Source organism: Oncorhynchus tshawytscha, linkage group LG26 (assembly GCF_018296145.1).
Source record: "Oncorhynchus tshawytscha isolate Ot180627B linkage group LG26, Otsh_v2.0, whole genome shotgun sequence".
NCBI classification, from domain to species: domain Eukaryota; kingdom Metazoa; phylum Chordata; class Actinopteri; order Salmoniformes; family Salmonidae; genus Oncorhynchus; species Oncorhynchus tshawytscha.
In genome coordinates, this window is record NC_056454.1 from 45996327 (window position 1) to 46009922 (window position 13596).

General features: G+C 45.0%; 1 protein-coding gene across 3 annotated transcripts in view; it reads left to right on the forward strand.

The window, feature by feature from the left end:
* LOC112225656 (FERM, ARHGEF and pleckstrin domain-containing protein 1) overlaps positions 1-13596 on the forward strand; it is a 113715-nt gene that overhangs the window by 83895 nt on the left and 16224 nt on the right. For all 3 annotated transcript variants that reach the window (XR_006080039.1, XM_024389781.2, XM_024389780.2), the window contains exons 14-16: positions 5342-5529; positions 5860-5949; positions 12830-12963. Coding sequence is in view for 2 of the 3 variants with exons in the window: in XM_024389781.2 (XP_024245549.1) it covers positions 5342-5529; positions 5860-5949; positions 12830-12963 (412 nt within the window). In the remaining variant the exon portion in view is untranslated. The remainder of the gene's footprint in view (positions 1-5341; positions 5530-5859; positions 5950-12829; positions 12964-13596) is intronic.

The window sequence follows — 13596 nt, forward strand, 5'->3', positions numbered from 1 at the left end:
GGATTTCTCCCATTCTTCTCTGCAGAACCTCTCAAGCTCTGTCAGGTTGGATGGGGAGCGTCGTTGCACTGCTATTTTCAGGTCTCTCCAGAGATGTTTGATTGGGTTCAAGTCCGGTCTCTGGCTGGGCCACTCAAGGACATTCAGAGACTTGTCCCGAAGACACTCCTGCGTTGTCTTGGCTGTGTGCTTAGGGTCGTTGTCCTGTTGGAAGGTGAACCTTCACCCCAATCTGAGGTCCTGAGCACTCTGGAGCAGGTTTTCTCTCTGTACTTTGCTCCGTTCATCTTTCCCTCGATCCTGACTAGTCTCCCAGTCCCTACCGCTGAAAAACGTCCCCACAGCATGATGCTGCCACCACCTTGGTCTGAGTCCTTTAGGTGCCTTTTGGCAAACTACAAGCGGACTGTCATGTACCTTTTACTGAGGAGTGGCTTCCATCTTGCCACTATACCATAAAGGCCTGATTAGTGGAGTGCTGCAGAGATGGTTGTCCTGGACGTTTTTCTCATCTCCATCTTGGTCTCCTCCCTGAGCAAGACCCTTCTCAGTTTGGCCGGGTGGCCAGCTCTAAGAAGAGTCCTGGTGGTTCCAAGCATATTCCATTTAAGAATGATGGAGGCCACTGTGTTCTTGGGGGCCTTCAATGTTGCAGACATTTTTTGGTACTCTTCCCCAGATCTGTGCCTCAACACAATCCTGTCTTGGGAGCTCTACAGACAATTCCTTCGACCTCATGTCTTGGTTTTTGCTCTGACATGGGCTATCAACTGTGGGAGTTTATATAGACAGGTGTGTGCCTTTCCAAATCATGTCCAATCAATTGAATTTACCACAGGTGGACTCCAATCAAGTTGTAGAAACATCTCAAGGATGATCAATGGAAACAGGATACACCTGAGCTCAATTTTGAGTCTCATAGCAAAGGGTCTGAATACTTATGTAAATAAGATATTTCTGGTTTTATTTTGTAGAAATTTGCAAACATTTTTAAAAACCTGTTTTCACTTTGTCATCATGGGATATTGTGTGTAGATTAATGAGATGTTTTATTTATTTAATCAATTTTAGAATAAGGCTGTAACGTAACAAAATGTGGAAAAGGGAATATTTTCCAAATGCACTGTATAGTATCTATTATATATTGTGTCATTTTATGATATTTTTTTTATTAATTAACTTGGTCCTAAATTAATATAAACTTCAAATAATAACACAATTATTGAGTGTCACTCAATGTTGCTTTAACTCAGTGTCACTCAATGTTGTTTTTACTCAGCCTTCCAGGTAGCGTGAGGGGACAGTATGAGGGTACTTAACTGTTGGTTACTGGATCATTGGAGGAAAAGAACACCCTGTCAGACATACCAAGCACTGTCTTATGGCTCTGTGATGTTGGGCTGTTGTACACAACTGATATTTGTGGATTTTGTATTGAAGGCTAAATAATTGACTAAACCCCCAAAAATGTTTTACCATTATTTAACTAGGCAAGTCAGATAATAAGAATAAGTTCTTATTTACAATGACAGCCTGTCCAAGGGGCAGAACGACAAATTGTTACCTTGTCAGCTCGGGGATTCGATCTAGCAACCTTTCGGTTACTGGCCCAATGCTCTAACCACTAGGCTACCTGCCACCCTTACACTGAATATACCAAACATTAGGAACACCGTCCTCGTATTAAGTTGTACCCACCACCCGGTTGCCCTCAGAATAGAGTCAATTTGTCAGGGCATGGACTCTACAAGGTGTCAAAGGCGTTCCACAGGGATGCTGGATCTATGTTGACTCCAATATTTCCCGCAGTTGTGTTAAATTGGCTGGATGTCCTTTGGGTGGTGGACCGTTCTTGATACACACTGCGAAACTGATGAGCGTGAAAAACCCAACAGCGTTGCAGTTCTTGACACAAACTTGCTGCGCCTGGCATTTACTACCATACCCTGTTCAAAGACACTTCAATGTTTTGTCCTGTCCATTCACCCTCTGAATGGAACACATTCTCAGTGGATGTCTCTATTGTCTGAAGGCTTATGAATCCTCCTTAGCCTGTCTCCCCTTCATCTACACTGATTGAAAAGGATTTAATAAGTGACACCAATAAGTGATCATAGCTTTCAACCTAGATTGACCTGGTCAGAGCAGGGATCCTTAATGTTTTGTTCACTCAGTGTATCATAATACACTGTGAGCTAGTCTTAAACTCATGTGTTTATAGGCCGGGCTTGTGTGAGCTAGTCTTAAACCCATGTGTCTATAGGCCAGGCTTGTGTGAGCTAGTCTTAAACTCATGTGTCTATAGGCCGGGCTTGTGTGAGCTAGTCTTAAACTCATGTGTTTATAGGCCGGGCTTGTGTGAGCTAGTCTTACACTGCTGGTGTCTCCATGTGGGCCGGGCTTGGTTCCATTGCATGTCCAAGAGGCTAACCCAGGGCTCAGGCGGTGGTGTTCATGCTTTCTGGCTGTTGCACTATGTACTGTATGTACCCTCACCTCACTCTTTCACTGCTACCTACTTTAACATTTCACCCGTTCAGACAACACCCACAACAGACAAGACCTGAGCAGGCAGACATCACTCACAGCAGACAAGACAGTGGCAGGCAGATATCACTCACAGTGATAATGAAGTAACAACAGTAATAATGTTGTCTTAATAAAGTAATAATGGAGTAATAACAGTAATAATGATGCAATAAAGTAATAATAACAGTAGTAATAATGAAGTAATAACAGTAGTAATATTGTAATGACATAATAATGAAATAACAGTAGTAATATTGAAATAATAACAGTAGTAATATTGTAATGAAGTAATAACAGTAGTAATAATGAAATAATAACAGTAGTAATATTGTAATGAAGTAATAACAGTAGTAATTATGAAATAAAGTAATAATGAAGTAATAACAGTAGTAATTATGAAATAATAACAGTAGTAATAATGAAGTAATAACAGTAGTAATAATGAAATAAAGTAATAACAGTAGTAATTATTAAATAATAACAGTAGTACTATTGTAATGAAGTAATGACAGTAGTAATAATGAAAAAGTAATAATGAAGTAATGACAGTAGTAATAATGAAATAAAGTAATAATGAAGTAATGACATTAGTAATAATGAAATAAAGTAATAATGAAGTAATGACAGTAGTAATATTGTTTTAATGAAGTAATCATGAAGTAATAATAGCAGTAAAACTGTATAAAGACATTATTCTGGGTCACATTAGCACTTTGTGCATTGTGACACTTACTGTTAGCCAGGTCCCAGAATATGCTAGTTGTAAATTCAACAACTTTACTTGCTGCTCTTTCACCTTTTCTCTCTCTCACTTACTTCCATAAACACCTTGGCTACTACAGTCTCCATCCATAACACCTTGGTTACTACAGTCTCCATCCATAAACACCTTGGTTACTACAGTCTCCATCCATAAACACCTTGGATACTACAGTCTTCATCCATAACACGTTGGATACTACAGTCTCCATCCATAACACCTTGGATACTACAGTCTCCATCCATAACACCTTGGATACTACAGTCTCCATCCATAACACCTTGGATACTACAGTCTCCATCCATAACACCTTGGATACTACAGTCTCCATCCATAACACCTTGGATACTACAGTCTCCATCCATAACACCTTGGATACTACAGTCTCCATCCATAACACCTTGGATACTACAGTCTCCATCCATAACACGTTGGATACTACAGTCTCCATCCATAAACACATTGGTTACTACAGTCTCCATCCATAACACCTTGGATACTACAGTCTCCGTCCATAATAACACCTTGGATACTACAGTCTCCATCCATAACAAGTTGGATGCCACCCGTCTCGTCTTCGGGTCCTTTTTTACACTCTCTGATACCCATTTTACCATCTTTTCTCTTTCCCAGAGACTTTTTTACACTTTTTAACATTGTATACAGTTGTGCACTAGTGACAATAAAGTTGACCTTTATGAAGTGGGAGTCCAGAATCTTTTTTTTATAAAGACCCCCAACATTGTCTCGTTGTCACTCTATAGATGCTAGTCCCCTCCCATCCTCCTGTGATGTCATAGATGTAGCATAGCTCTGTTAAATATCTGTATGTATAGTGTGTTCGATAGACTCATTTGTGTCTCGTGGCTGTGTGTGGTAATCCGTGCTGCTTGTCACGGCTGTCCCCTCCATCCTAGTGTGTAGAATCAGACGTTCACCAGAGATGTTGCTAGTTTAATCATTGTTTTGTTCATGCCAACGTGGTGCTATCAGAGGAAAGGAGACAGTGGTGGGCAAGTATGCAATCAAGTTTCCCTAGTGAACATCCTAGTGAACATCCTAGTGAACATAGTGGCAGTGTAGGGGATTTAGGTAAGTGATTACACTCAATCATAATACTGTGTTCAACCCAACAGCTGATCTATCATGCTGAAATCCCAGACATTAGAGAGAGGGGGAAGAGCATTAGAGCTGTCTGGACATTAGAGAGAGGGGGAAGAGCATTAGAGCTGTCTGGACATTAGAGAGAGGGGGAAGAGCATTAGAGCTGTCTGGACATTAGAGAGAGAGAAGAGCATTAGAGCTGTCTGGACATTAGAGAGAGGGGGAAGAGCATTAGAGCTGTCTGGACATTAGAGAGAGAAGAGCATTAGAGCTGTCTGGACATTATAGAGAGAGAAGAGCATTAGAGCTGTCTGGATATTAGAGAGAAGAAGAGCATTAGAGCTGTCTGGACATTAGAGAGAGAGAAGAGCATTAGAGCTGTCTGGATATTAGAGAGAGAGAAGAGCATTAGAGCTGTCTGGACATTAGAGAGAGAGAAGAGCATTAGAGCTGTGTCTGGACATTAGAGAGAGAGAAGAGCATTAGAGCTGTCTGGACATTAGAGAGAGAAAGAGCATTAGAGCTGTCTGGACATTAGAGAGAGAGAAGAGCATTAGAGCTGTCTGGACATTAGAGAGAGAGAAGAGCATTAGAGCTGTCTGGACATTAGAGAGAGAGAAGAGCATTAGAGCTGTCTGGACATTAGAGAGAGAGAAGAGCATTAGAGCTGTCTGGACATTAGAGAGAAGAGCATTAGAGCTGTCTGGACATTAGAGAGAGAGAAGAGCATTAGAGCTGTCTGGACATTAGAGAGAGAGAAGAGCATTAGAGCTGTCTGGACATTATAGAGAGAGAAGAGCATTAGAGCTGTCTGGACATTAGAGAGAGAGAAGAGCATTAGAGCTGTCTGGACATTAGAGACATGAAACATGCTGCAGATATTTATAGATTTAATTTAACTTCTTCAGCTGACTCTCTTCCTCATCCCCCTCTCCATTCCGTCAACAGGGGTGGTGTCCAACAGCCCTCATCTCTCCGCCTCCTCCGTTAACTCCCAGGGCATTGTCAACGGTCAGAAGCCGGTCGAACTCTGTGGTCACAGTCCGGACATTCGGCAGCCCTCTCCCCTCACCAGTCCCTTGCTCAACGACGCCGGCAGTGTGCGCACCGACGATGAAGACGAGGTTCGAAGGAAGGTTTGTGTTCCAGAGAGGGCCCTATGTGACAGGACTACAGCTAGAAAGGCATTGATGTGCCTCATTGTGGTTTTAAATCTCCAATTACCATCACCTGCTTCAAAGAGGCTCCAGTCACATACAGTAGTACCTACAATAGCAGAGGACTGAGATTACCTGGCCTAAATAACTCTCCACAGGGACGAGTGCTGGGTACCCTGTACCAAGTCTGATGTAACTGGGCTACATGTCGTAACACTGGAATTGATTATTCAAAATGTGAAAAAATGACCCATGACACAGTAGTGTTGTCTCTGCACAGTTAAGAGTCTGTTTTACTCTCCTTCACAGAGGTTCCCTACCGACAAGGCCTACTTTATCGCCAAGGAGCTGCTGACCACAGAGAGGACCTATCTGAAGGACCTGGAGGTGGTGACTGTGGTAAGGGCACATCACCAGATAGATTATTCCGCTCTCTCTCTTTCTCTCTCTTTCGCTATATAAAAATAAATATGAGCAAATTCCAACGGGGCTATACATTTGGGGGAGTTTTTGTTCTCGCCTGAGTAGCCTTGTTTCACTGCCAAAAATAAAATGAAACCATCTAGTGTTCAGAGAAATAACAACACAATGTCAAATACAGGTAGCCTCGTCAAATAATTAACATCCAATCACATTATACCTTTATTTAACCAGGCAAGTCAGTTAAGAACAAATTCTTATTTACAATGACGGCCTAGGAACAGTGGGTTAGGGTTAACTGCCTGTTCAGGAGCAGAACAACAGATTTGTACCTTTTTACCTTGTCAGCTCGGGGATTTGATCTTGCAACCTTTCGGTTACTAGTCCAATGCTCTAACCGCTAGGCTACCTGCCTCCCCAAACTTTACTCTCTAGCATGAATTCCACTAACGGTCCGTATGTTTCCAAACGTAGCTGCTGCTCATTCTGTTAACTCGAAAATTGATAAATGGTTAAAAAAAGGCCCGCGCCCATAGACACATACCAGCTCTACTGGTAGTACTGCTACTACCAGCAGTACTACACCTGCACCTGTCGACCACACAAGTTGTTCTGCTTCCACGAGCACATCCAATGCTAGCATCAGTAATTCTACATTTGTTGTTAGCCCAGCTAGCTTGGACACTGACAGTTGTGAATCTGATGCAGCCGAAGAGCTACTGCTCCCTTACCCAGGAAAGCACCGAACAACAGACAGGGATGTTGGACCATCGAAGAGGCGCAAATATGATGAGAACTACATTGATTTGGGGTTCACTTATATTGGGAGTAGTGCCTTTGCTCAGCGTGTTATTTATTTATTTGTCAGTTAAGAACAAATTCTTATTTTCAATGACAGCCTAGGAACAGTGGGTTAACTGCCTGTTCAGGGGCAGAACGACAAATTGTGTACCTTGTCAGCTCGGGGATTTGAACTTACAACCTTTTGGTTACTAGTCCAATGCGCTAACCACTAGGCTACCCTGCCGCCCCATATGTGCAAAAGTACTGTCTCACAACTCAATGAAACCTTCACTCTTGTGGCTAGGAGTGGCTAGGACAGGCAAGCCCCATACTATTGTGGATGACTTCATTCTTCCTGCCGTCACGGATATGGCTGAGACAATGCTGGGGGAAAGGGCCCAAAAACTATACAGACAATGCCTTCATCAAACAACACTTTTTCACGACACATCAGTGACCATGGCAGGAGATGTTTTGAAACAATTACTACTTCGCATACAAGCCAGTGAATTCTATGCCTTTACAGCTGGATGAGTCAACAGATGTGGAGGGCCTGGCACAGCTCCTGGTATATGTCTGTTACGTTTATGGGGGGTCAATTAAGGAAGACATCCTCTTCTGCAAACCACTGGAAACCAGGACAACAGGAGAGGATATTTTTAAAGTACTGGACAGCTTTGTGACATCAAATGGACTTTGGTGGTCAAGAAATACCTTTTGGACAATACAGTGAAAAGGGTTAACTTTGTTAAAGGTATATTCTGCTTTATGCAATGATATGGGCAGCAACCATGTAATGCTTTTACAACATACAGAAGTGCGCTGGTTATCAAGGGGGAAAGTATTGACACTTTTTTTTTTTAATTGAGAGACAAGATTGAAGTTTTCTTTTCTGACCATAATTTTCACTTGTCTGACCGCTTGCATGATGACGATATTCTCACACGACTGGCCTGTCTGGGTGATGTTTTTTTCTCACCTGAATCATCTGAATCTAGGATTACAGGGACTCTCCGCAAATATATTCAACGTGCGGGACAAAATTGAGGCTATGATTAAGAAGCTCTTCTCTGCAGGTACTTTCCCAAAACGGATGACACGAACAATTGGATTCGTTATCCCTTTTATGCCCTGCCTCCAGTCCACTTACCGATATCTGAACAAGAGAGCCTCATCGAAATTGCATCAAGCGGTTCTGTGAAAATGGAATTTAATCAGAAGGCACTGCCAGATTTCTGGATAGGGCTGCGCTCAGAGTATTTGCCTTGACAAATCGCACTGTTAAGACACTGATGCCCCCTGCAACCACGTACCTATGTGAGAGTGGATTCTCGGCCCTCACTAGCATGACCATTAAATACAGGAACAGACTGTGTGGAAAATGATTTAAGACTGAAACTCTCTCCAATACAACACAACATTGCAGAGTTATGAGCATCCTTTCAAGCACATCCTTCTCATTAACCTGTGGTGACAAATAAGGTTTTATATGTAAAATGGCTAAATAAAGATCTCAATGATTGATTATTATTATTATATTATTATTTGTGCCCTGGTCCTATAAGAGCTCTTTGTCACTTCCCACGAGCCGGTTGTGACAAAAATTCACACTCCTTCTTATGTTTAATAAATGTATCGTATAGTGTGTGTGTGGCAGGCTTACAATGATGGCAAAAAAACAACATTTGAGAGTGCACTGACCCTGGTGCTAGAGGCGATACAGGGGCTGGAGGTTGAATGTTTGAAGGGGTACGGTACTGTAAAATGTTTGGGAACCACTACCTAGTAGATAATATGGGTGTTTATCAAAATTGGATTTGTTTTCAAAATCTTTGTGGGTCTGTGTAATCTGAGGGAAATATGTGTGTGTCTCTCGCTCTCTTTCTCTCGAGATTCAACACTGCTGTTTTGTTTGTTTTCTTCCCTGCTGTCCTCTGGGCAGAAAAACACATTATTCCAGCTGCTTTACAACAGAGCATACGGAAAACACACAGGGAGCTCTGTTTATATGGACTGCAGCTCTTCTCTCTGTTTATATGGACTGTAGCCCTTCTCTCTCTGTTTATATGGACTGCAGCCCTTCTCTCTCTGTTTATATGGACTGTAGCCCTTCTCTCTCTGTTTATATGGACTGCAGCCCTTCTCTCTCTGTTTATATGGACTGCAGCTCTTCTCTCTCTGTTTATATGGACTGCAGCTCTTCTCTCTGTTTATATGGACTGCAGCTCTTCTCTCTCTGTTTATATGGACTGCAGCTCTTCCCTCTGTTTATATGGACTGCAGCTCTTCCCTCTCTGTTTATATGGACTGCAGCCCTTCCCTCTGTTTATATGGACTGCAGCTCTTCTCTCTGTTTATATGGACTGCAGCTCTTCCCTCTGTTTATATGGACTGCAGCTCTTCTCTCTGTTTACATGGACTGCAGCCCTTCCCTCTGTTTATATGGACTGCAGCCCTTCCCTCTGTTTATATGGACTGCAGCTCTTCCCTCTGTTTACATGGACTGCAGCTCTTCTCTCTCTGTTTACATGGACTGCAGCCCTTCTCTCTCTGTTTATATGGACTGCAGCTCTTCCCTCTGTTTACATGGACTGCAGCTCTTTTATATGGACTGCAGCCCTTCTCTGTTTATATGGACTGCAGCTCTTCTCCTCTGTTTATATGGACTGCAGCTCTTCTCCTCTGTTTATATGGACTGCAGCTCTTCTCTCTCTGTTTATATGGACTGCAGCTCTTCTCCTCTCTGTTTATATGGACTGCAGCTCTTCTCTCTCTGTTTATATGGACTGCAGCTCTTCTCTCTCTGTTTATATGGACTGCAGCTCTTCTCCTCTGTTTATATGGACTGCAGCTCTTCTCTCTCTGTTTATATGGACTGCAGCTCTTCTCTCTCTCTGTTTATATGGACTGCAGCTCTTCTCCCTCTGTTTATATGGACTGCAGCTCTTCTCTCTCTGTTTATATGGACTGCAGCTCTTCTCCCTCTGTTTATATGGACTGCAGCTCTTCTCTCTCTGTTTACATGGACTGCAGCCCTTCTCTCTCTGTTTATATGGACTGCAGCTCTTCTCTCTCTGTTTATATGGACTGCAGCTCTTCTCTCTGTTTATATGGACTGCAGCTCTTCTCCCTCTGTTTATATGGACTGCAGCTCTTCTCTCTCTGTTTATATGGACTGCAGCTCTTCTCTCTCTGTTTATATGGACTGCAGCTCTTCTCTCTCTGTTTATATGGACTGCAGCTCTTCTCTCTCTGTTTATATGGACTGCAGCTCTTCTCTCTCTGTTTACATGGACTGCAGCTCTTCTCTCTCTGTTTATATGGACTGCAGCCCTTCCCTCTCTGTTTACATGGACTGCAGCTCTTCTCTCTCTGTTTATATGGACTGCAGCTCTTCCCTCTCTGTTTACATGGACTGCAGCCCTTCTCTCTCTGTTTACATGGACTGCAGCCCTTCTCTCTCTGTTTACATGGACTGCAGCTCTTCTCTCTCTGTTTATATGGACTGCAGCTCTTCTCTCTCTGTTTATATGGACTGCAGCTCTTCCCTCTGTTTATATGGACTGCAGCTCTTCCCCTCCCTCCTGCAGTACTATACCTCCTCCCTCCTGCAGTACCGTCCCTCCTCTCCTGCAGTACCGTATCTCCTCCCTCCTAGAGTACCGTACCTCCTCTCCTGCAGTACCGTACCCCTCTCCTGCAGTACCGTACCGCCCTCCTGCAGTACCGTACCGCCCTCCTGCAGTACCGTCCCTCCTCTCCTGCAGTACCGTCCCTCCTCCCTCCTGTAGTACTGTACCTCCCTCCTGTAGTACTGTACCTCCCTCCTACAGTACCGTCCCTCCTCCCTCCTGCAGTACCATACCTCCCTCCTGCCGTACCGTACGTCCCTCCTGCAGTACCGTCCCTCCTCCCTCCTGCAGTACCGTCCCTCCTCCCTCCTGCAGTACCGTACCTCCTCCCTCCTGCAGTACCGTCCCTCCTCCCTCCTGCAGTACCGTCCCTCCCCCTCCTGCAGTACCATCCCTCCCTCCTGCAGTACCGTACCTCTATCCTGCAGTACCGTCCCTCCTCCCTCCTGCAGTACCGTACCTCTATCCTGCAGTACCGTCCCTCCTCCCTCCTGCAGTACCGTACCTCTATCCTGCAGTACCGTCCTTCCTCCCTCCTGCAGTACCGTCCCTCCTCCCTCCTGCAGTACCGTACCTCTATCCTGCAGTACCGTCCCTCCTCCCTCCTGCAGTACCGTACCTCTATCCTGCAGTACCGTCCCTCCTCCCTCCTGCAGTACCGTCCCTCCTCCCTCCTGCAGTACCGTCCCTCCCTCCTGCAGTACCGTCCCTCCTCCCTCCTGCAGTACCGTCCCTCCTCCCTCCTGCAGTAGCGTATCTCCTCCCTCCTGCAGTAGCGTATCTCCTCCCTCCTGCAGTACCGTACCTCCTCCTCTCCTGCAGTACCATACCTCCCTCCTACAGTACCGTACCTCCTCCTCTCCTGCAGTACCATACCTCCCTCCTACAGTACCGTACCTCCTCCTCTCCTGCAGTACCATACCTCCCTCCTACAGTACCGTACCTCCTCCTCTCCTGCAGTACCATACCTCCCTCCTACAGTACCGTACCTCCTCCTCTCCTGCAGTACCATACCTCCCTCCTACAGTACCGTACCTCCTCCCTCCTGCAGTACCGTACCTCCCTCCTTCAGTACCGTACCTCCTCCTCTCCTGCAGTACCGTACGTCCTCTCCTGCAGTACCGTACCTCCTCCTAACCCCTCTCTCCAACCTATATACATTTACATGTTAGTAATGTAGCAGGCGCTCTTATACAGAGCCACTTACAGTTAGTGCATCCATCTTCAGATAGCCAAATTACACCCTGTTCCCTACATAGTGCACTACTTTAGGTCACACTTCATTAGAATAGTCCGGATTGTCCATCTGTAGATGCTCCAGATGTTATACAGATGGACCTACTATCAACAAACTATCTGTGACTGCTTCCTAAGGTTATGGTTATGTTTAGGTTTAGAATAAGGGTAAGGGTTAAGTTCAGGGTTTTTAGATAGTTTAAATGTTACTGATAGTCTGTACAGCATCTACAGATGGACTATCCAAATGACCTGAGTACAATGGGGACTATGTAGGGAATAGGGATAAACCAAGCCCCCACCAGATAAACCAAGCCCCCACCAGATAAACCAAGCCCCCACCAGATAAACCAAGCCCCCATAAACCAGACCAGATAAACCAAGCCGCCACCAGATAAACCAAGCCCCCACCAGATAAACCAAGCCCCCACCAGATAAACCAAACCTCCACCAGATAAACCAAGCCCCCACCAGATAAACCAAGCCCCCACCAGATAAACCAAGCCCCACCAGATAAACCAAACCCCCACCAGATAAACCAAGCCCCCACCTGGTTGCCCCCACCAGATAAACCAAGCCCCCACCAGATAAACCAAACCTCCACCAGATAAACCAAGCCCCCACCAGATAAACCAAGCCCCCACCAGATAAACCAAGCCCCCACCAGATAAACCAAGCCCCCACCAGATAAACCAAGCCAGATAAACCAAGCCCCCACCAGATAAACCAAGCCCCCACCAGATAAACCAAGCCCCCACCAGATAAACCAAGCCCCCACCAGATAAACCAAGCCCCCACCAGATAAACCAAGCCCCCACCAGATTATAGCTTCCCTAATCTGATCAGGTAGCCTGTCATGTAATGTTCCCCTTGGGACGTGTCAGGAATGATGGGACACTGATTCCTCCATTCATCTCCAGGTCGTTAAAGGATGTGGTGGAAGTCATGAGAGTAACATGTGATTGTTGCTAAACCACATCACAGAGGTATTTTGGCAGAAGCACGGCAGTCATGCAGATTGTAATGCAGTCCAAGCTCCTAGTCCACCAGAACCCGCTGTTTTTCATTTAACTACTGGCAATTGACAACGTCACTATTTACACAATGAAGTATGTGCACTGTGCTCTAATGCAGATCTGGATTTCTCTTTCTCTCTCTCTCTCTCTCTCTCTGTGTGCGTGCGTGTGTGCGTGCGTGTGTCATCCCAGTCTTTTCAGGACTCGGTGGGTAAAGACGAAGCCGTGCCGGACTCCCTGAAGAGCACCATCTTCACCAACTTTGCCCCTCTGTACAGGTTTCAGTCCGTCTTCCTCAGAGAGGTGGAGCAGAGACTGGCTCTATGGTGAGATGGCACGTCACAATCACCCACAATGATGTATGTATTTTGTAGTTCAGGCTATTTTCTCTCAAAATGTCACTCCCACTTAGCCTCGTTTTTTTTGCGTTAAGACCCTCTTGGATTAAGAACACAGTTTGTAGTGTGGTTTGGTTTGGGTTTTCATTGATCCTGGGTATTGACATTCATTCTGGGAAGCCTCATCACAGAGACACACACGCCTCCTGTGGAGCTGGGGTTTCTATAGCAACAGTCGCGCTGCATCAAGCCACTTCTTCTCCTCCTAGCCCCGTGGGTTATTCCACTGTCTGCTCCTCTAAATGATGTGGTCCCTACGTCAGAGCCCCGACTGGCAGACTGTCACGACTACAGACATCATACTGTCCAGCCTTATTACAAGACTAAACCACAGAGCAAGAGACAGAACTCCAAGGAAGAGACGACGCGTGTTTTCACTCAAAACATGGCCGACATCTGGCGTGGCTAAGGCCCAAAGGCAAACGAGATGACCAACTACCGCGCACAGATATATTGCCATCTACTTTTCAAATGTGACATACAGTTGGCTTATTTTAGCCCTCTCTTGATCTTAGATTATAGAGCTGGTAGTGGGATGTGTGAGTGGACAGGGGTTGCACC